The sequence below is a fragment of the Rhinichthys klamathensis genome, unplaced genomic scaffold (genome assembly GCF_029890125.1).
Source record: "Rhinichthys klamathensis goyatoka isolate OS25496 unplaced genomic scaffold, OSU_Roscu_1.1 h1tg000178l_1, whole genome shotgun sequence".
Lineage (NCBI taxonomy): Eukaryota > Metazoa > Chordata > Actinopteri > Cypriniformes > Leuciscidae > Rhinichthys > Rhinichthys klamathensis.
The window spans coordinates 1,788,799-1,809,553 of NW_026606707.1; the positions used below are offsets into that span (position 1 = coordinate 1,788,799).

At 39.8% G+C, this 20,755-nt stretch overlaps 1 protein-coding gene across 1 annotated transcript in view; it reads right to left on the reverse strand.

Annotated features, from left to right (window-relative positions):
- Positions 1 to 20,755, reverse strand: part of slc44a5a (solute carrier family 44 member 5a) — a 100,630-nt gene that overhangs the window by 13,513 nt on the left and 66,362 nt on the right. Inside the window, exons 3-7 of the mRNA XM_056260828.1 lie at positions 10,309 to 10,382; positions 6,115 to 6,199; positions 5,238 to 5,322; positions 5,005 to 5,133; positions 3,557 to 3,617 (exon numbers count right to left, since the gene is read on the reverse strand). Of these exons, the coding sequence (XP_056116803.1) occupies positions 3,557 to 3,617; positions 5,005 to 5,133; positions 5,238 to 5,322; positions 6,115 to 6,199; positions 10,309 to 10,382 (434 nt within the window). The remainder of the gene's footprint in view (positions 1 to 3,556; positions 3,618 to 5,004; positions 5,134 to 5,237; positions 5,323 to 6,114; positions 6,200 to 10,308; positions 10,383 to 20,755) is intronic.

Sequence of the window (20,755 nt, forward strand, 5' to 3'; positions counted from 1 at the left end):
CAATGTATCACTTTTTATTGTAAACCTGTGGTAAAACATCGATGCTTGGGTTTTAAATATTCAAGTAAACAACAAAAATGCCAGCAAACGGCCGCTTTTATCATGTTTGTTTTGCGATGCACGCTGTTTCCAGTGATTTCTTTCTGATTAGTTTTCTGATAAAACTTCCATTTGTTGGTGAAATGATGGGTTAGTGTGACGTTGTTCCAGAGAGGCGTGTTACGGGCGTGTTTTAGTGACGCGCTGTGGAGCTTCTGGCCCGACAGTGGAAACGCAGGCCAGGTGCTACTGGCCCGAGGCTATTAGCCCGGCACGGCCCGTTTAAAGCCCTGGCCTAGCACTGGCCCGACAGTGGAAACGCGGCTAATGTCATCTTTGATTTCGTCTAACTGTTATATTGCGCAGCTGCTTAATCTGTAACGCGTAATGATTTCGTTTTGACTCAACTGAAAAAGTGTGATTCTTGTGGCAAAAATCTTTTCAGCTCGTCTCCTTATGTCTTCGTCTTGCTCGGATTACTGCTGCCATTTCACCAGGAGGCGTATGCCAGGAAACCCGCTTCCTATGTTACACCTTTTAAGAAAGCCGGCTTTTAAGAAACCCGCTTCCTAAGTTACACCTGCTTTTTACACCTGCTTTTTACACCTGCAGTTTACGCTTCCCCTCCCATCTCTTTATGTGACACTCCCACTTTCCCCTTGACCATCCCATGAATGCATATGCATGACACGAAAAAAGCGCATTTTGCGCATTTTCAGTTCCCGCGACAGAAAGTCTGCGCTTTCATCTCGGTGCGTCCCGTTTGTACATACCTCACCATGGTTTTATGCACACTTTGTGAAACAAATACGCCTGAAGTGGGCGCTTAAGCGTTAGTACATCTGGCCCTGAGTGTGTTTACATGCACCCTCATAATGCGATTATAATGAGATTTTGGCAATATTGCGATTAAACTTTACCTCATGTAAACGCAATACTTCGATTAAACTAATGCGATTAAGCTCATAATTGTAGTAACCATATTCGCATTAAACTATGTGGTGTACGTCGATTTTAATTACAATAAACAGCCGTGTCAAAACCTTAATCTCATTATTACGTCTCTGACCAAAGTGCGCATGTGCTTGGTTCTACCCAATACCCTGTGTTGTTCACACAACTTCATGAATGAACTCTGTGACATTATTCTGAAGTTTTCTCTTCTCCAAATCACTAAACTCTGTCAACACAACTTGCTGCACAGTCTCTGCTCCGTATCTTCATCCAGACAGCGCGAAGAACGCAATGGCAGCGTAGGCCAACCCGGCATTGCGATGTTCATCACGGCGCCGAATAATATCCAGTACGTCCATAAAAATTTTACGTCCGGTAACATGCATACTGTATGCCTATCTGAGCGTGGTATTACCACACTTATTAGGAAATAATCAGAATAATAAAAATTGCATGTAAACTGGAGTGAAGAGTTCTGCTTGTGTCATGTAAACATCTTACTGTGATTAAGATCTTACTCTGATTATTAATCGCATTATTGGAGCACATGTAAACGTAGTCATTGACTTAACATAATGGCTATATTTATCCAACTGGCCCCTGGGGTTGAATCTGTATCCAAACTAATGAACCTGATGACTGTGTGCGAAGAGGACCAGCCTGCTGCTGGGGACAAGAGGATACCCTGTAAAGGTAAACCCCTCGAAAAAAGCTTAGGAAGACACTACACTCCTAGGGGAGAGAGTCGAGATCCCTAGAGGTGAAGACATTCTGCATACCTCATAGGAGAGGGTGACAGCACCTGTAATCCAATGCAACATACGCTGCTTGGTGATCACATTACCGGCCACCAAAGCATACTAGAAGCTGAGAGGATCAATGGTAAATGCCACTGGCCATAGATGGTGGACATAGATCCTCACAGCACAGACAGGGCAGGTGGAGGCTCTCTTGCTCCAGCATCTCATGAGGCAGAGGAAAGAAAGCCTGCAGAGTGACCTGCAGGTACTTTTGGAATGACATGACCTGGTGCAAAATCTAAGCAGGAGGAGGCTAATGAAAGGTCTCCTATTCTATTAAATCACGTTAATGCTAACAGCAGAGCCACTTTGAGTCAGAGTTTTCTCTGAGCCCGACTTCAAGGGCTCAAAAAGGGCTTCCGTTAAGGTTCCTAGAACCAATGCTATTTATCTTGCCAAGAGGGATCTTGCAACCAGCAGATGCAAGAATCGTGACACCAGGGGATGCCTCCAAACCAAGGCTTCATCCAAAGGCATGTGGCTAGCGGAAATATCAAACCACAAAGACCTTTAAGGTGGATGTAGATACGTTCTTGAAGGAACTCCAGCACTGGACCAACCGTCAGTTAACTGGGTTCACCTCATGTTGTCCACACCTTGTTACAAAAAGTTGCTATTTCAGGGCATACAACTTGTCTCAGTGACCTCAGCCAAAAGACCAGAATCTATGAGCTTGTACCCCTCAGGGGCCAGATCTAAAGCTTCCAGATCTCCGGCCGAGGATAAAATATCGTCACCTGAGAGAGAGGATTTCTCCAGATTGGGATCTCGCAGGGGAGGCCGTCCAGAAGAGACACTAGGTCCACAAACCAAACTCGGGCCGACCAGACGGGAACAACAAGAAGGAGGCAAACTCAGTCCTGGCGAGCCCTTGCAGGGGCTTGGTCCTCATCCCTTGAGAAAAAGCCCTAGCGGGATCAGAGCTTGCGAATGGTGAAACGCTTGCAATGCTGACAGTCAGCCCCATTTTTTTCCCCAAGGACTGACCAAGCATGTTCCTCTCCCACATGATGATAAAGACCTCTATCTCAACACTGATATTATACAGCTTAACTCCTGACTTGAGACACACACACACACACACACACACACACACACACACACACACACACACACACACACACACACACACACACAGGATTTCAGAGAAATGCACATAGCAAACATTCGGCTTCTGAAGACAAAGAAACTGTCGAAACGCATTTCTGGCATCTATTAATGTACTTGAAGACGCGCTACGCTACACGTCACGATGTCCATACATTCAGCCAATCAGATTGGCATGTTTAGACACATGCTTCACACATGCTTCAGACATCAGCTCACGAGGGAGCTTATAGCGTGAGCGCCATGCCACAGCATTGAGTTTCCCTCAAAAGGGAGCTTGACCCAAAACATTTACTTTGTTATCAAAATGTGGGCATACCATAGACTTTCTACAGAGCACATACACACGTGGTGTTTTCATGTTTTATGGGGACATCCATAGACAAAGATATTTAAACGAAACAAACTGTATATTCTATCCCCTAACTCTAAATCTACCCATAACCCTACCCATTACAGAAAACTTTCGGCATTTTTACATTTTCAAAAAAGATCACTTAGTGCGATTTATAAGCTGTTTTCCTCATGGGGACCAAAAAATGTCCCAACAAGGACAAGGATTTTGGATATTGTCATCCTTGTGGGAACATTTTGTCCCCATAACGTAGGGTTTACCAGGACACACACACACACACACACATACACACTGCGCTTACATGGTCGGCTTGGCACTATCATTGATGGACAGTCCTCATCTCGCAGCACTTGTGTCACAGACTGCAATAAAAAAAGAGCTTTCCTTAAACAACTCCACTGCATGACAGCATACAACTCTATCAATGTTAGCAAGTCAGTAATTTGATAAATGACTCCTCGCTATTCTGAGGACCCATTTACATACATTATGGGTAACATTAGAAGATAACACATAACCAGTGCAAAACCATCAGTCTGACATCAGCTGGAGCATAAACTTCTTTAAGGTAAAGTTCACTACTCACTTATACAGAAAAACAATCTTCCAGCAGCCAAAATGGCTCTTAAGAATGATGTCTTAAAAGCCCTGAAAGAGCCTGTGGATTTATTCTTGTCAGAAAACAACACATTCCCTTCTGGAAAACAGAACTAAACAGATGCTAAGGCAGTGCTCTCAAAATATAAAACCTCTTTCAAAGGGTTGTCCTAGTCTAAATGCATTCATAAAGACACCCGGAGGAACATTTATTGCTCAGAAGTTGCACTTGTAAATCAGGTGAGATGTAATATAATGGATATATGTAAGGAATAAGGTACGAGAGGCTGTGTGAGGCCGACGCGAGTGCCTGCAACCCCTTCAGCCGTGACTTATTCACGATACAGCACTAGCCTCGAATATAGAACCGTTGGGTGAAGTGGTCGTGTTTTATCGTGAATAAAACACAGCTATTGACCAATCAGAATCAAGGATTGGAACTAACCGTTTTATAATTGGAAATATATACATTATTGTTTAAAAGTTTAAGTGATACATTAAAGAAATACATACTTTTATTCATACTTTTATTCAGCAAGAATGCACTAAATTGATCCAAAGTGACAGTAAAGACTTTTATAATGTCACAATGGTTTACGTTTTAAAATAAATGCCGTTCTTTTTACCTTCTATTCATCAAAGAATCCTGAAAAAGTTTCTACACAAATATTAAGCAGCACAATAGAAATGCTATCAATAGAAAATATTTCTCAGATACTTATTACACAAATTAGACATCCGTTGAGACATACAGAATTCACAGCTATAAAATGAACATGGATAATATAGATCAGACAAATCAATTTTGGAGTGATTTGATGAACAATTTTCAAGTTCATAATAAAACATCCAAATTTGCAGACTTTGGTATCTTCTCAAATGTAAGTACAGTCTGGGACATGTACTGCAGCGGAGATCTCTTCTCAAAGGTCTCTATTAGCTCAATTTGATAAACTATAAAATTTCCTGAAAGTTTTATAGCCTTTTAAATTTGTCACAGCGTCTTCTGAAAACACACAGAAGGGATAGATAGCTATTAAACAGTTAAAATCAGCGGAATTTTATCGAGCTCTTTTTCAGTTCGTTAAATCTAATTGGCATTGTGCATTTATTGAGTTCATAGCAACTCTTCAGCATGGCCGTGTGATTTACCTTTTTAGGGTTATTGAAGCCTGGCTTGCAGAACTGTTTATAATAATCCCAGTGGCTCTTGTTGAATCTATAATGGAGCTGCATATCTGTGTACGTTGCGAATCGATCTGGGCACTTGGAAACACACATCTAGAAACAGTTAAGGTTATTTAGACAAAAAAAGAAATAAATCAGTTCAGCGGGGGCAAAGTTAGCAATATAATGACAGTATTAGTGATGAACAAGTGTATTACCTGAGTAGTAGGGCACTGGAGGTTTATCAGGACAGCAGGACTGGCACATTTCAGTATGTTGAAGTAGAATAATATGGCTTTCTTTCTATGAAGGAAAATGAATTATAGTGTGAAAATGGCAGTATTTTTCCAGTAGGTGTCAGTGGAGCTATTCGGCTGTGTCTATGGGGGTGAAATCAATGTTTTAAGCAGCTTTCCACTCCAAACATTCAGTTGCAGTGCTTCACACGGTAATAAAACTCCTCTCAGTGTTGCTTTGTAAATCACAACATATAACCCTGATTCAACACTAAATAATCAGTGTCCTGCAGCCTGCTGAATAACTGAAATGCTGAGATAAATTTTTATGATATACAGATACAAACTCAGTATCCAATCATTTTGTCTGGGCAAGGAAAAGTATTAAGGGCTTGTGTCAGATTCCCACTATACCCATAATCCCATAAGCCACTGAGGGCATCACATCTCCTAATTATGAACTGCACAGATCCAAATACTTCCAATACTCCACCGAGTAAACATCTCTCACACTACGGCTGTACATAAAAAACACTCTTATCAGCGAGTCCCAGCTCCTCTAATGAGCATTTCTTTATTTTCCCCCCCAAGGTTATGTGCTGCCAATCAACACAAAACACCACAAAAGGGAATTCGGCACAAAAGCATGCGATGTAAATTTTAGAAGGCTTAAGGATTAATATGTTGTGCTTTTGGGTATGATAAATAAATACACGAATGGAAATGGAAGGTACAGTTATGTGTAATAATCAGAATATTCTAATTACTTGGCTGGTGAAACATGTTTTAATTGGAGGGGGTGTATTTTGGCCCCTCCCACCCAAGCTTATGATTGGCTGGTGGTGTATCTGGCACTTACGCATTTGGTGTGCCCTTCTGTCCACAGAACTGACCCGTGCTGTCCGTTGGGTAAATGACTTTCCTTGGGTCCCCATAAATCCATGCTACAACAAAGAGGATACATAATTAAATGAATTAATTAAAGAGGACATAAAATCCCAAATGATCTTTACAGGGATCATAATGTATAATGAAATATTGAATTTTCATCAGGGAAATAAAAGAGTCTACAGCACAAAAACAGCTCAAATGCCCCTCTCAGCCCTTGTGGTCCTTCTCTAAGTCTATACTTTGGTTGCATGATGCTGTATTAGATTGCAGACCAGCATAACAGCACACTACAAAATTTCACTTCAGGGACCTATATAGTAACCAGCTATCTAATACATCTATCTTATGAGCGCATATTAATGACTTCTGAGACCCTTGTTTATATGACAGTATTGCTCAGGATGATTAAATCCATTCGAGTATAACTGGAGAATAATTGATTCCAGCGCTATTTTAGGATGAAGTCACTATAGAAACAACCTAGTATCAAAGTCTGTTTGAAATCTCTTTGATATCGATATGAAGCAGAGTTGTAATTTGCACAATTAAACTACTGTGACACATCTGTTCCTGGCATTTTTCAACAATCAACTTCTTCAAATCAAAAATCTTTTTTTTTTTAAATAAAATGTTAATTCACAGAGACATCCGTTGACGTAATAGCCATCTACATGATTCTACAGGCTGCTATACTAAAGACGCTATTTCTCTGCTCACAAGGCAAAATGATTTCTGTCATCTGAACATTGTTCTGAATGAAACTGAAAAAACAACTCAAAAACTCTGCATGCTACAGCTCCATGTGGAGTAACCTGCTGAGCAAAGGCTATTAGAGCTGTATTTCACAGAGCTGTGAAATGAGATTCACACCACAATGCCTCGCTTTAATGCTAGAATTAAGCTGCAGTGACAACTTTGACCTTAAAAAAGTGCCAGTATGCATGCATGCCAAAAAAACTAGTAGCAAAGTTATGCAAAAAAATACATCAACGAATATTTCAAAGTGAAGCTCTTTATACTCCAATATACATTAAGATGCAGTAACCACAATGAGCAACATCGTTTTCTGCACCCAGAGACTATAGCAATCACGAGACACTGTGTCTAGAGGATGATGTCATAGGTGATTTCATCTTTTGCCAGTAGCAGAGGAAGATTTGAGTGGTCTTTTTTTGGGAGGGGGAGGGCAGCTCTTACAGGGGTGACATCATTCTTCTGCCAGGGGCAATATGAAGTCATAGCATTATTGCTTCCCATTAGTGCACAGACCCTGCAAAATGAGGCAAGACCACCGTGCTATACATGCTGTTCATGGAGGGATCTGAGTGATGGAGAACTTTGCAGATTGTGAGTCAGGATGTAAGGCGTTCACATTCAATGCAGGTGCGGCTTGACTTGTCTACTGTGTTATTGTTCTTAGCCGTGTTTGGAGAAACAGTGAAAATCACGCCACAGTACTTATCTCATATCTGGTGGAGCCTAATATCGCTCTTTAAAAAAAACAAACAAAAAAAAACCCCACACAAAACAAAGCAAGAAGAAAACAGAAAAAACACACAAATCAAAACATATTTAGAAGACACAAAAATACAAACAAAATAAAAATCAACAACAAAAAACACAAAAAGCAAGAAAAAAAACAGACACAAAAGAAACCCAAAAACAGAACAGAAAAAACCAAACAACTAAACAATAACTGCTGATTATCGCTAAGTTTTTGACTTAGTTATCTTAAAGCTTTATCATATCTGGTGGAAGCTTCTGCCACAGAATAAAAAAGGTAATTGCGACTTTTTATCTCACAATTCTGACTTTTTTCCTCACAATTGCGAGTTTACATCTGGAAATAAAGTCAGAATTGCGAGATGTAAACTCGCAATTGTGAGATAAAAAGGCGCAATTATCTTTTAAAATGTTTAGTTCTGTGGCGGAAACAAGCTTCCATTGGTGGAGCCTAAAATGTATCTTTAAGAAAATAAAAACACAAAACAAAGCCAGAAGAAAACCCACAAAAAAGCAAAACAAAAGAAAACACAGAAAAAAACCCCACACACGAATCAAAACAAATTCAGAACACAAAAACAAAAAACCCCACAAATAATTTACAAAATAAAACAACTACAAAAGCAAAACAAAAAACAACAAAAGAAACACAAAAAACAGAACAGAACAAAACAAATAACTAAACAATAACTGCTGATCATTGCTACATTTTTGACTTGTTTAATAAAGTTTTATTAGTCATCTCAAACTTTTCATATCCTAAAATGTATCTCTCAAAAAACAAACAAACATAAAAACAAAACAGATTAAAACAAGAAAACAACAAAAACAAATAACACAAGAAAGCACACAAAACAGAACAAAACAAAAAAATTGCTGATCATCACAATTTTTTGGACTTGTTTCAGTTGCATTGTGTACAATATAAAAAACTTTGTCAGCCGTATCACAGTCAAACAATGCTTGGAGAAACAGTATGGGCTAATTTAAAAGTCTTGCCACTGTACTTATCTCATCTCTGGTGGAGCCGCGCCCTACATCTACAGCATCCCTTCAAAGTGACTCATTTCCTCTTCCAGCGGGAACCTCACGCTGTGAGACTAGCGGGCATCTATGTGCGAGAACTTTTCAAACAAGGGCTCTCCGTGCCCCTGCCTCGCTTATCTCTTATGCACTTGAAACACGATCAGCATTTGCTGTGAGGGCATGTGTGTGTCAGTGTGGCCATCAGCACCAAGGCCTGGATGTACAGTACTGTGCTTGATATCAGTAAATCTCCAGGATGATATCACAGCTGCCAATGTGAATGAGGATCAAAATCATTAGATGTGACGAAATTCTGGCATTTCCGAATTCAGACCCAAGGTCTTTTTGTCCTTGAAATAAACAGTATCTAGAACAAAGCCACCCCTGTGGCAATTCTTCTTGCATCAGCTTCTCCACAGTAAGAAGAGCATTAGCATTAGCGTTAACTTTAGCCACGCTTTGAAGTGGAGGGGAGAACTGTGGAGGAGCTCCTGGTGGAGTTGAACATCATAAAATATGCATGCATGATCTTACATCAGAGGAGCTGACAAGGAATGCACAGACTTTGCTCTTCATTCTCAAAAAATATTCCTCAGTAAGAGAGACGCTCTCTCTCTCCTTCTCTTTCTATCTCTTTTTCAGTCTCTTATGTACCGAACACCCACTTTGGCATCTTTATATGCTGGATGTTGATTAATCTGCAGTCTATGGGGTTCTTGTTAAAGCTTGTTTTTCTCTTGAGAACCAGTGGTTCAGAATTAGAGGAAGGCGCCTCATCTGATCAAAGGTTCTCGTGTTGGTTTCTGGCCCTGCAGATCAGTTTTTTAATCACTGGATAAGAGAAAGTCATTAAAACCACCACACTTATAGAGCAGCTCTACCTTCATTAAGATTTGGGGAGATAGATGCTAACTGGTAACATAAATTACCTTTTTACTAGCATGCCAGTAGTGTTTTCAAAACAATGTAGCTTTTTAAGTAACAAGCTATTTCTTTCCCATAAGAAGTGGTGTGGCATGACCTTTACAACCATTACATGGGAAATGCCACATTGAGATTTTTTTATTTATTTCACATTGTATTTATAGCCAGGTGAGGGTATAACAAAACATGCTCTCTCAAATGTAGTGTTGGAAATTTAAAAAGGAAAACAAAACAAAAACAGAAAAACCATTCAAGTGACTTGCTTCAACTTTGCTTAGTATTACCTATTTGAGATTCTCGTTTTTGTGCCAAATAAACACTGCTCTGTTTCCAATTAATACTTAATTTATCAGTTATAACACAGATTTTTATACTTACAGTTATACTTTATTTATAAGTTTACTGTAACTACAAGTAAAAAAAGGTACTTAGACTGTAATTTATATAATGAAAAATATAATGGGAAAAAAACGTATTCACGTAGCCCTTGGTAAGCTTGTAAAAACATTATCAACACTACAACTAACATTTACAACACAACTGCACAGTTTTTGAAATAATCGTTAGATATTGTGCCTGTTATCATGATTCGTGGAGCATGTATTTGCTTACTTGGTGGGTCTTATGATACTCTGATGATCTAGCCTGGCTCATAGCCTGTTTATCTCACAAAATGAAAGATTACAGTAAAAGCAGATGCAGCACTTACCCACAGTGCCCAGTGCAATGTAGCCGAGGATGACAATGGTGAAGAGCACACAGCACAGCACATCTGTGCAGCCTCTGGAAAAGAAAAGACAATACAAATGCAGTCTCATCTCATTACATGTTCTTAAAGGGGTCATAATGGTACATGCACTTTTACAAGTTGATTGTACTGAAATGTGTGTTGGCAGTGCCTGTACAAAACCATCATAAAATGATAAAAATCCATCCAGTGGTTTTGTTTTAATCTCCTTATATGTTTTCCCCTGCCTCAAATCAAGCTGTTCGACCGTGTGACGTCACACGCTCTGAAGCCCCTCCCACGATTGTTGATTGACAGGAGCGTTTCAACACAGACCCGCCCTCGCTCGTGAGAGCTGTCAATCATAGTCCGCGCGGACAGGCGCGGTCATTGTTGATATGCTGGAGCACTGTCTATGAGCAGAATGGCTCTAAGCGATTGTGGTGTTCTGTTCTTGGGTGTAATAACGAACACAGCAGTCATTTTAATGTTCCTAAATCCGAACCGCTTAAGACACAGTGGCTGAGTTTGTTTGCGAAGGGAATATTCCCCACGAGCAACGTCAATGCTCTCATGTTTGCGCGAATCATTTCTCACCAGACTGCTTTATAAACGAGGATCAGAATAAAGCTGGATTTGCTAAGAAGCTGCTCATGAAAAAAGGATCGGACCAGATATTCGTGTTCCTGCTGAATCTCCAGAAGAACGGAAGTGAGTGTAACGTTTTATTAAAGTTTATATTAATATATTAATCTTTGCAAATCGCTAGCTGCACGCTTCACAATTAATGCGTCTAAAGTTTACACTCAGGGTACATTACGGCATGTTTTCTTACAATACTAATGAGAATTTTTAATTAAAGTATATTACAAACTTTTAATTTAGACCCTAAAGAATCATATTAGCTTGTACAAAAATGGCATTATATGACCCCTTTAAGACCTATGTCGTATTTCCCATAAACTTGTGAATGAAATGTTATCACAAAAATTAATCTTACATAGTCAATTTAATGAAAACCTGAATGAGAAAATTGGTATGTTGCACAATACATGGCACTTTACATCAATATTGTGCAAATTCAATTTGTATAGAATTCAATGAGGTAAAAATGTATATTTTTAAGTGCCCCTTTTATGCTTTTTCAAATATTATCTTTCATGCAGTGTGAAATATATATCTGTTTGTGAATGTAAAAGGTCTGCAAAGTTTCAAAGATCAAAGTGCATGACATATAAAGTTATTGTCTCCCAAAGAAAGAACAGATTAACTGCCTGAAACGAGTCATCAGTAATTCCAGTCTTACTTCCTGTACGAAGTACGAACATACCTAGGTTTGTAACAAATTTGCATAATGCCAGCCTATTGGCTGCCAGCAAACAATCAAATCTACTTTGACCGGCCCTCAAACACTAGTTGTAGCTGCGACTGGATGAGTTTGGTTTGTGTTGTTGACATGTCGAGAAGAAGCTGTTGTCTGCGAAAGCAATTTCACTTTGTAGCACTTAAAAGGAGGACTTGAATTGATACGATAAAACCAATACCATTGTTACTGTTCGTATCACTGTGAAAACTGTTAATTTTTAGAACCTTTAAAATAGAATAATAGGGGCACTTAGTTTAATAACTTATTCCACTACCAGATTTCCCCCATTTTTATATAAAAAAGTAACATTCCTCAGATAAAGACCTAACATTATTTTAACCCTTTCACTCAGTGATTATTTGCTCAGAACAACAAGGAACTGACGAAGAGCTGGATGAAAACGAACAGATGAAGACACGTGGACTGGCTGACTGGGCATTATCCCTTACATATGCAATTCCATATACTGAATATCGACCAAACCAGTCGATAGGATGTTGAGTTCAGGCACAACTTTCAAACGTGAGCTGATAACATCGAGTACAGCAAGGTCACATGTACTGCTACTGCACATCAAATACTAGAGATGGTGTCACACATGCAAATCTTTGACAAGGTCGACAGTGACCTGCGCAATACAGAAGAAAGGCAACTGTACAAGAACAGTACAAGAGAAAGAAAGACAGAGACAATGTGCTGTGCTAATCACATGTCAAGTGCCTTATTACAGCTGAGATGAAATGATGCGGAGCAAAGAAATTATCCAGCCTTGAAAGTACTTTAATATGCACTATACACATATTTAGTGTGAAATCAATAAATTCACTCTAACGCTTACAGTTTTTTTTACAATTACAGTGGGAGCAGTGAGTTGTACCTGCAAGAAGATTATACACTCAAAAAAAGGTTCAATGGGGTTCTATATAGAACCCCGGGGTTCTTGACTCAATTTGAAAGAACCTTTATGCCAAAAAGGTTCTATATAAGGAGAAATGTCTTAAAGGGGTCATACAGTATAATGCTATTTTCATACAAGTTAATTTGATTCTTTAGGGTCTAAATGAAAAGTTTCTAATATACTTTAATTAAAAATTCTCATTTGTATTGTAAGAAAACACTCATTTTACCTGGTCAAAAACAGCTCTGTTTTCAGCACGCCGTTTCAGTGCATATGCCTTTAAATGATAATGAGCTTCGCTCACTCCGCCCCTCTTTACTGCGGGCGTTTTGACACAACGCACGTGGAGTGTTGCCTTGACAACAGTTGAGGGTATATTTTGGAGAGAGAATGGCAGCGGGACTCTCTGAGGACACATCTGTGCAACCGTATCAGTTTGAAGCGGAGTCGGACCTGGAACAAGATGACGGCCGCAAAGAAGTTCGACAATTAAGGCTCGAACAGGACGTTTCTGAATGGTTGGTTAACGTAATGTCACTTTGATCTATCTTTGTATGTACTGGCAGGGTAACGTTAGAGTAACTTGGTGAGATGTACGAACGCTATGTGTTTACTGATGTATACGTACTCAGTTTGTAATAACACAATAACCATAACGCGTTGTTCATTATAAACGTGGGATTATGAATTATATTGAGAACGTCGTACATAGAAAACATGCTGTAGTGTACCCTGAGTGTAAACCTTAGCCGCATTCATCGTGAAGCGCGCAAGCGATTTGCAAAGATTAACATAAAGGTTAATAAAACTTTACACTCACTTCTTCTGGAGGTGCAACAGGGACATGAATAGTTGGTACCGATTCTTTTTTCATGAGCAGCTTCTTAGCAAAACCAGCTTTATACTGACCCTCGTTTAAAAAGCAGTCTGGTGAGAAAAGATTCGCGAATCACGCAAACATGAAAGCATTGACGTTGATCGTGTGGAATATTCCCTTCGAAAACAAAACTCAGCCACTGCGTCTTCAGCGGTTCGGATTTAGGAACATCAAAATGACTGTGTTCGTTATTACACCCAAGAACTGAACACCACGATCGCTTAGACGCCATTCTGCTCCAGCATATCAACAGTGGCGGATTATGATGACAGCTCGCTCAGGGCGAGGAATATACGTTCTTTGGCGGGGGTGTGTTGAAACACTGCTGTCAATCAACAATCGTGGGTGGGGCGTCCGGCTCGATTTGAGGCAGGGAAAAACATATAAGGAGATTAAAACAAAAACACTGGATGGATTTTTATCATTATAGGATGGGTGTGTACAGGCACTGCCAACACACATTTCAGTACAATCAACTTGAAAAAGTGTATGTACCATTATATGACCCCTTTAAATGATTGCATAATACTTTTATGTTCAATGTACCTTTTTAATTTTTTCTAGTGATAAATTAAAACAAAATTAATTTAAAACTAATTGGTAACACTTTAGAATACTGTTCCGTCGTTAATGAATATCTACACAGGAACAATTGAGTAACACAATAGTAACATTCTACTCTGAACTAATTAGTAAGTAATAGCACTCAGTTGAATGAGGTATCACTTTTATCTAATCATTAACTACTATTTTTTTCATACCTCCAAAAGGACTACTAAGACCTATATACAGGTTTACAATCATGATAACTCTTTATTAACTTTTTGTGGACTCTAGTATCAGAGTAGCTTGTTAGTTAATAGTAGTTACTAGAATGTTAATAATGCGTTACTCATTTGTTTCTGTGTAGTTATTCAATAATGACGGAACGGTATTCTAAAGTGTTACCGAATATATTCTTCTAAGAGTGAAAGAACACCCACAATCCTATTGCAACCATAGCCTTTCTATTCAGTTTTTAAAATATTTTATTATTTCTGTCCAATAATTTCAAAATAAAAGTTAACTTATGCTCGGACTAAGAGGTTTGAAACATTTTCTGTTACACTGACTGAGAGAAGTTAATGTAAATAAACAAGGTCCAACTTCCAACTAAGAAAACACTGATGACTATAATGATGACTACGGCAAAACTATTTACAAAAAAAAACCCATCATCAATATGACAAAATATAGCAAAATCCATATATTATTATTCTAAATAATACACCCCCATTGCACAAGCATATATTTTTTTTAAGACTAAGACTAATTTTAAATTAAAATTAACAACATTTTCAAATAAATACTAGAAATATTTTGTAGTAAGTAAACTATTCTTGCACAAATGCTACCATCGCCCATGGACCAATCAGAACCTGTGAAGATTTACTGGTCTTTCAGAGGAAATCGGAGTTCCGAATAGAGAACAGTGGCAGCCAGAGAGCACAATATATTCTCTCCTGTGAATAATACAAATAATACCACCTCCACAGCTTTGTTCTTCTAATAAATTCATTCACATTGTTATAGATTATATATGGTCCTCAATTGTATTATTATTCTGCTCATAATCAACCATGCTTATCACTCGCTCTTTAACTGCTTGAAATTTGCTTTTAGATTCCAGTTATTATTAGGAAAATAGAGATTCCACAGTTTGTTTATTTTGGATTTATGACTTAGCTTTCTAATATTATACACAGAACTTCTAATCTTTCATTTGTCTTATTTTACTCCTCATTTGTGTGTATTGCAGAACAGACACATAAACATTCTCTTAGTAAGCAAGTTGTGTCTGGATATTGCACTGAAAGATCTTCTTCAGGACTCATAAAAGTAATATTTGTCATATGCTGAAGCTGAATATGGGCTGCAGTAAGAAAATTGCACTGCTGAAAGCAGAAAGTAATTATAAATGTCTAACTCGCTCGCTGGTAACAAATTACTTTGCTTGCCTCTCAAAGGGTTTGATGAAAGTGATTCTTTGGAGGAGACAGCTGTGTCTGGGCAATTTCTAAAAGAGCATGGAGGTTGAAAGGTGGAACTTTTTAAAAACTGGAGTTCAAGCTCTCGACACATCTCTCATTACAACACACACAAAACAATCAAGTATTCAATTAGTACAATATGACCTTTCATAGAGAAAGATGTCACCCTCATGGTCAGCGAATTTAGCGTGTTCTGAATGATGATGCATCCTAGGAAATTGTCACTTCTAGTTTAGGTTTTGTTTCATGTTCATGTCTTTTTTTTGTGGTTTTCACAGTTATGTTATCCTGCCATGTCGTGTGATTCCCTTGTCCTCGTGTGATCATGTAATGTGGTTCCTTGTTTAATGTGTTGTTCTCATTGGTTCATTGTTTAATCACAAGTGTGTCTTGTCAAGTCATTAGTCTCTTTGTATTTACTGACCTCATGTTTCCACAGGCCACATTTACACATAGCCGGGTATTTAGAGAAACGAATATTTCCTTCCCTCCGTTTTCAATAATAACATCGTGCACACAACATCGTTTTCAAAAAAGTTGTCATTTACATCAATCCGCATAAATACGCTGTCGTGCGCCATCATAACTCACATGACGTACATGACGTTAAGCATTTTCTGGCGCATAATGTGACGTTTGAGAACCTAAAACCCCATTTCTCCCAGTTGACACGGCAACACATAACCGGCGTTATCAGAAATCTCCACTTTGGCCGGAGTTTTTAGAAATAATCGTTTTCTGTGATAAAAACTGGGTTTTCGTGTAAATGAGAGCCCAAACCTCAGGGAAATATCTGCGTCTTCCCTTTGTTTAAACGGGGCAACAGTCTCTTGTCTTGTTCTGTGTACCGCTGTTTGGTGAGTTTCAAGTCAAGTCAAGTCAAGGCTTCATTTGTTTATTATTTATTCAAGTCAAGTCTTCATTTGTTTATTATTTATTCATATTGGATGTAAATTAAACTGCAAGCACGCCTCCAGTGGATTATGTTACAGAAACTATTAAGGGAAATAAATTGAAACATTTGCTAAATTATTTTTATATAGTGCAAAATTACCCTGGGTTTGAAATAATTAATTAAATTCAAATAAGTCCCATAATAAATTTTTTATATATATTTTTTTCTGTTTTGAAAAGCTGTAATTAATCTGAAATACTAAATCAATAACTATGATATTTCATATCCAATATAAAATAAATGAACAAAGATTTTTTCAGATGCAATACATCTCACAAATGTAAAAAAAAAAAAAAAAAAGTGATTAATAAGAGCAGAACCATTACATTAATGTGCTGAGATTAGATTTATTGACATTAAAAGTCTGGACATCTTAATCCATCTTCCTCTAATTCATATATTCATAGTCATACCTTACAATAAACCACAGAGGTTTTGTGTGGTTGGCAGTGTTTGATCTAGCAGAATCAATGAATGCACCACATACAATCAAATGTATTTTCAGTGCATTTCAGCCTGGAAAGAAGTCTTGATTTAGTCGTGCTACCTTCACAGTTTGCTAATCACGGTCTGATTGATGAAACCACAGGCAGCCGGACAAAATGTCAAGGTAGGACTGCCTGTGACCCTGCCTTAAGTTCAGAATAGGGTAGCGAGGAGTAGAAATGTCCATGTCTGTCAGATAAGATCTCTTCACAGCAGATTTTTTAAACTTTATCCTATTGCATATTAGCTACACAAAAACATTAGCAAAATAGGTTTGCAGTACATAACAGTGCCCACTGAAAAAACCTTGCATTTAACATACCTAGCAGTAAATGAGGCCTTGCCGAATGAAGGCTTTACAGAGGTACAAGGAGAAGTATTATGACCATTATTGATACAATTACCCTTTAACTTGCACCTGAGAATGATGCACGATCCAGACATTTATTAGACTATTTTATAAAGGCCCACATTCTCATGCCAAGGTTACACTAAACCTGGTTTGATTGAGGTCAATCTCACCCCCCTCCAAACGTAAAACCTTAAGCCCACCTCCTCTGTAAATAGATAGGGAAGGGCAGGAGAGATTTCAAACACATAAGCCGATTAGAGCTCATTATCAATAGCAGCAGGTGGGTCAGTGCTCTACTAAACACTGAGCTCAGCACAGCCTCAGGCCCCATCCACACTACTGCGTTTTAGTTTAGAAACGGATAATTAAAACGAATACGATCTCCGTCCACACCAGCGTTTTAGCTGCGTATTAGAATTGATCTCCGTCCACATTAAAACGACTGAAAACGTGGATCACGTGACCATTCACCAACACTGGGCATGCGCGTGCCGGTGTAAACACAACTTCATTGATAAAATTATCCCACCATGCTCTGGGTTAACCACAAACCGACGCTCCGTACGGTCAACGCCGCCGCTGCACATGGGAATTGTCACAGATCACTCGAATAATAGCTTGACTCCGGTGCATGTAGGCAGTTATAGCGTTGTAAAATGCAGAATTTACTTGTACAACAGCTGCTAGCAAAGATATACGCCATGACTGATGACACCCAATCATAGAGCCGAGCGTGAGCCTCTACTACGTCAACGTTTCTAAAGTCCTCCGTTTTGACCCGTCTACACTAAAACGCCCTCCGGAGATTCAAAACGAAAAACGGGTCGGCAGCGTTTCTAAACTTCTCCGTTTTGGGTCTCCGTTTTTGCCGTTTTAGTGTGGACGGGAGGTGCAAACGTAGCAAAAGGTCTCCGTTTTTAAACGAAAACGCAGTAGTGTGGACGGGGCCTCAGTCCAAATGTGCTGCTCACTGCAAACTAATTTCACATAACGCTTAGTCACAATGTTCAACTAGTTTCATGGATATTTCTGTTCCATAAATGTTTTCATATTTAGGGTTAGATTTGTTTAAATCATCAACTTTAAGTATTAAACGTTGATGCATGACTTGTCTTGCTCCATTTGTGCAATCATACTAATATTTGTATTATTATTCTGCCGAGCGAAAAAACAAAAATCCCCATGACTCCTCAACTATAGACCAGAAAATCACAGAGACTCTTTTGACTTAGACCAGTAAGTAAACACCCAGAACACCCTAGCAACCACCTAGAAACCCTAGAAACAACCCACAAAATTCTAGCAGCCACCTAGTAACACATTAACAACCAGATAGCAATGCAAGCCAAGCAACTACTTAGCAATGCTAGAAACCACACATTCTAAAAACCACATATTAACGTCTCAGCAATTAGCTAACAATGTTAACAATAACCTAAAAATGGTAGAAACAACCCACAACATTCTAGCAAACACCTAGTAACACCTTTACAACCAGCTAGTAATGCTAGCAACTACTTACAAATGCTAGAAACCACCTAAACCATTCTAAAAACACTTATTAACATCCTAGCAATTAGCTAGCAATGTTAATAACCACCTAAAATTGTTAAAAACAACCCACAACATTATATCAACCACCTAATAACACCCTAGCAACCAGCTAGCAATGCTTTCTAATAAATCCCCCTAACAACCACCCACAACACTCAATGAGCAGTACTTTAGCAACCACCCACAACACTTTAGAAAACGAATCGGTTACCTAACGTAACCTCGGTTCTCTCTAGATGAGGGAACGAGTATTGCGTAAGCTAGCTTACGCTGCGGGAAAGATTCATCTTTTCTGAGAAATTGAAGCCAAAAATTATCCTATAATTTTGTATCCATTGTCAACGCAGTTCAGCTGCAGCAGACCATGAGCAGGCTAGCTAGCAGCTCATTGGCTCGCTCACAGGGAACTGCTTAAGCCTATGAGGAGACACGAATGAACTCTCGGCCAATGAGAGTCTGACCTGCTCTCATTGCGTCAGAGCCCGCCGAAACGGGCGTGGCCAGAGAGTATAAATTCGCCTCTCAGGCTGCAAACTCTGGTTTTCATAGAATGAAGCGAGAACGCTAGTAGCACAAGCACGGCCAGGAACGCAATACTCGTTCCCTCATCTAGAGAGAACCGAGGATACGTTAGGTAACCGATTCGTTCTCTTACGAGAGGTTCTCTCGTATTGCGTCCGGGGAACCCTTATGAGTGGGAATGATATATGTACATGTGACAAAGGCCAGCGGAGCGGGCCGGGGATTGTGAAGTACATAAGCACATGATAAGGAGGGACAGAGCGAAACCGGTCTGAGTGAATAACTCCCTATAGTGCAGCTCAACCAGAAGAGCTGTAACATACTAGACTGCTAGTAGTTTAGCCTGCAAGGCGGGAACTTCCAGATTGTAAAATCTGACAAAGGTGGAGGGGGAAGCCCATCCCGCTGCCACACAAATATTATGAATGGAAATTCCGCTGGACCACGCCCACGATGAGGCCATGCCTCTAGTGGAATGGGCCCTGATGCCCAGAGGGCATGGCAGGTCTTTTGACGCGTATGCGGCTGCAATGGCATCAACTATCCATCTGGACAGAGTCTGTTTCGAGGTGGCCAACCCTTTGGTGCGCCCACCGAACGAAACAAAAAGCTGCTCAGCTCGTCTGACCGGAGCAGTGCGAGTAAAGTATAATCTCAGGGCCCTGACCGGACACAGGAGATTAGAGTCAGATTCGCTATCGGATGCAGGCAGAGCCGATAGGGAAATAACTTGTGCCCTGAATGGGGTACCAATCGCTTTTGGGACATAACCATGTCTAGGTTTGAGAACGACTAAGGAGTCATTGGGCCCAAACTCCAGACAGGAAGCGCTACTGGACAGCGCGTGAAGGTCTCCCACACGCTTCACTGACGCGAGCGCGAGCAGAAAAATGGTTTTGAGCGAAAGGTATTTGAGGTCCACGGTGTTTAACGGTTCGAATGGGGGGGCTTTCATAGCTTCGAGAACTATGGAAAGGTCCCAAATCGGCACCGAAGGGGGGCGTGAGGGGTTCATCCTTCTAGCTCCCCTGAGGAAGCGGATGACTAAGCCATCTTTGCCTAGTGACTGGCCGCGCCGGGGTTCAGCGAACGCCGCGATGGCTGCCACATACACCTTGAGAGTGGACGGGGACCTGCCCTTGTCCAGCATCTCTTGGAGAAAACCTAGCAAGGAAGGAACCTCGCATGACCGTGGGTCCAAGCTTTTGTCGGTGCACCACTTAGAGAACACAGACCATTTAGACGCATAGAGCCTTCTAGTAGAAGCCGCTCTAGCCTGCATGATCGTGTTTAGAACTCCCTCTGGCAAAGCAACGGGTAGTCGTTGATCACCCACGCATGAAGCGCCCAGCGCTCTGGGTGGGGATGCCAGATCGTGCCGTGAGCTTG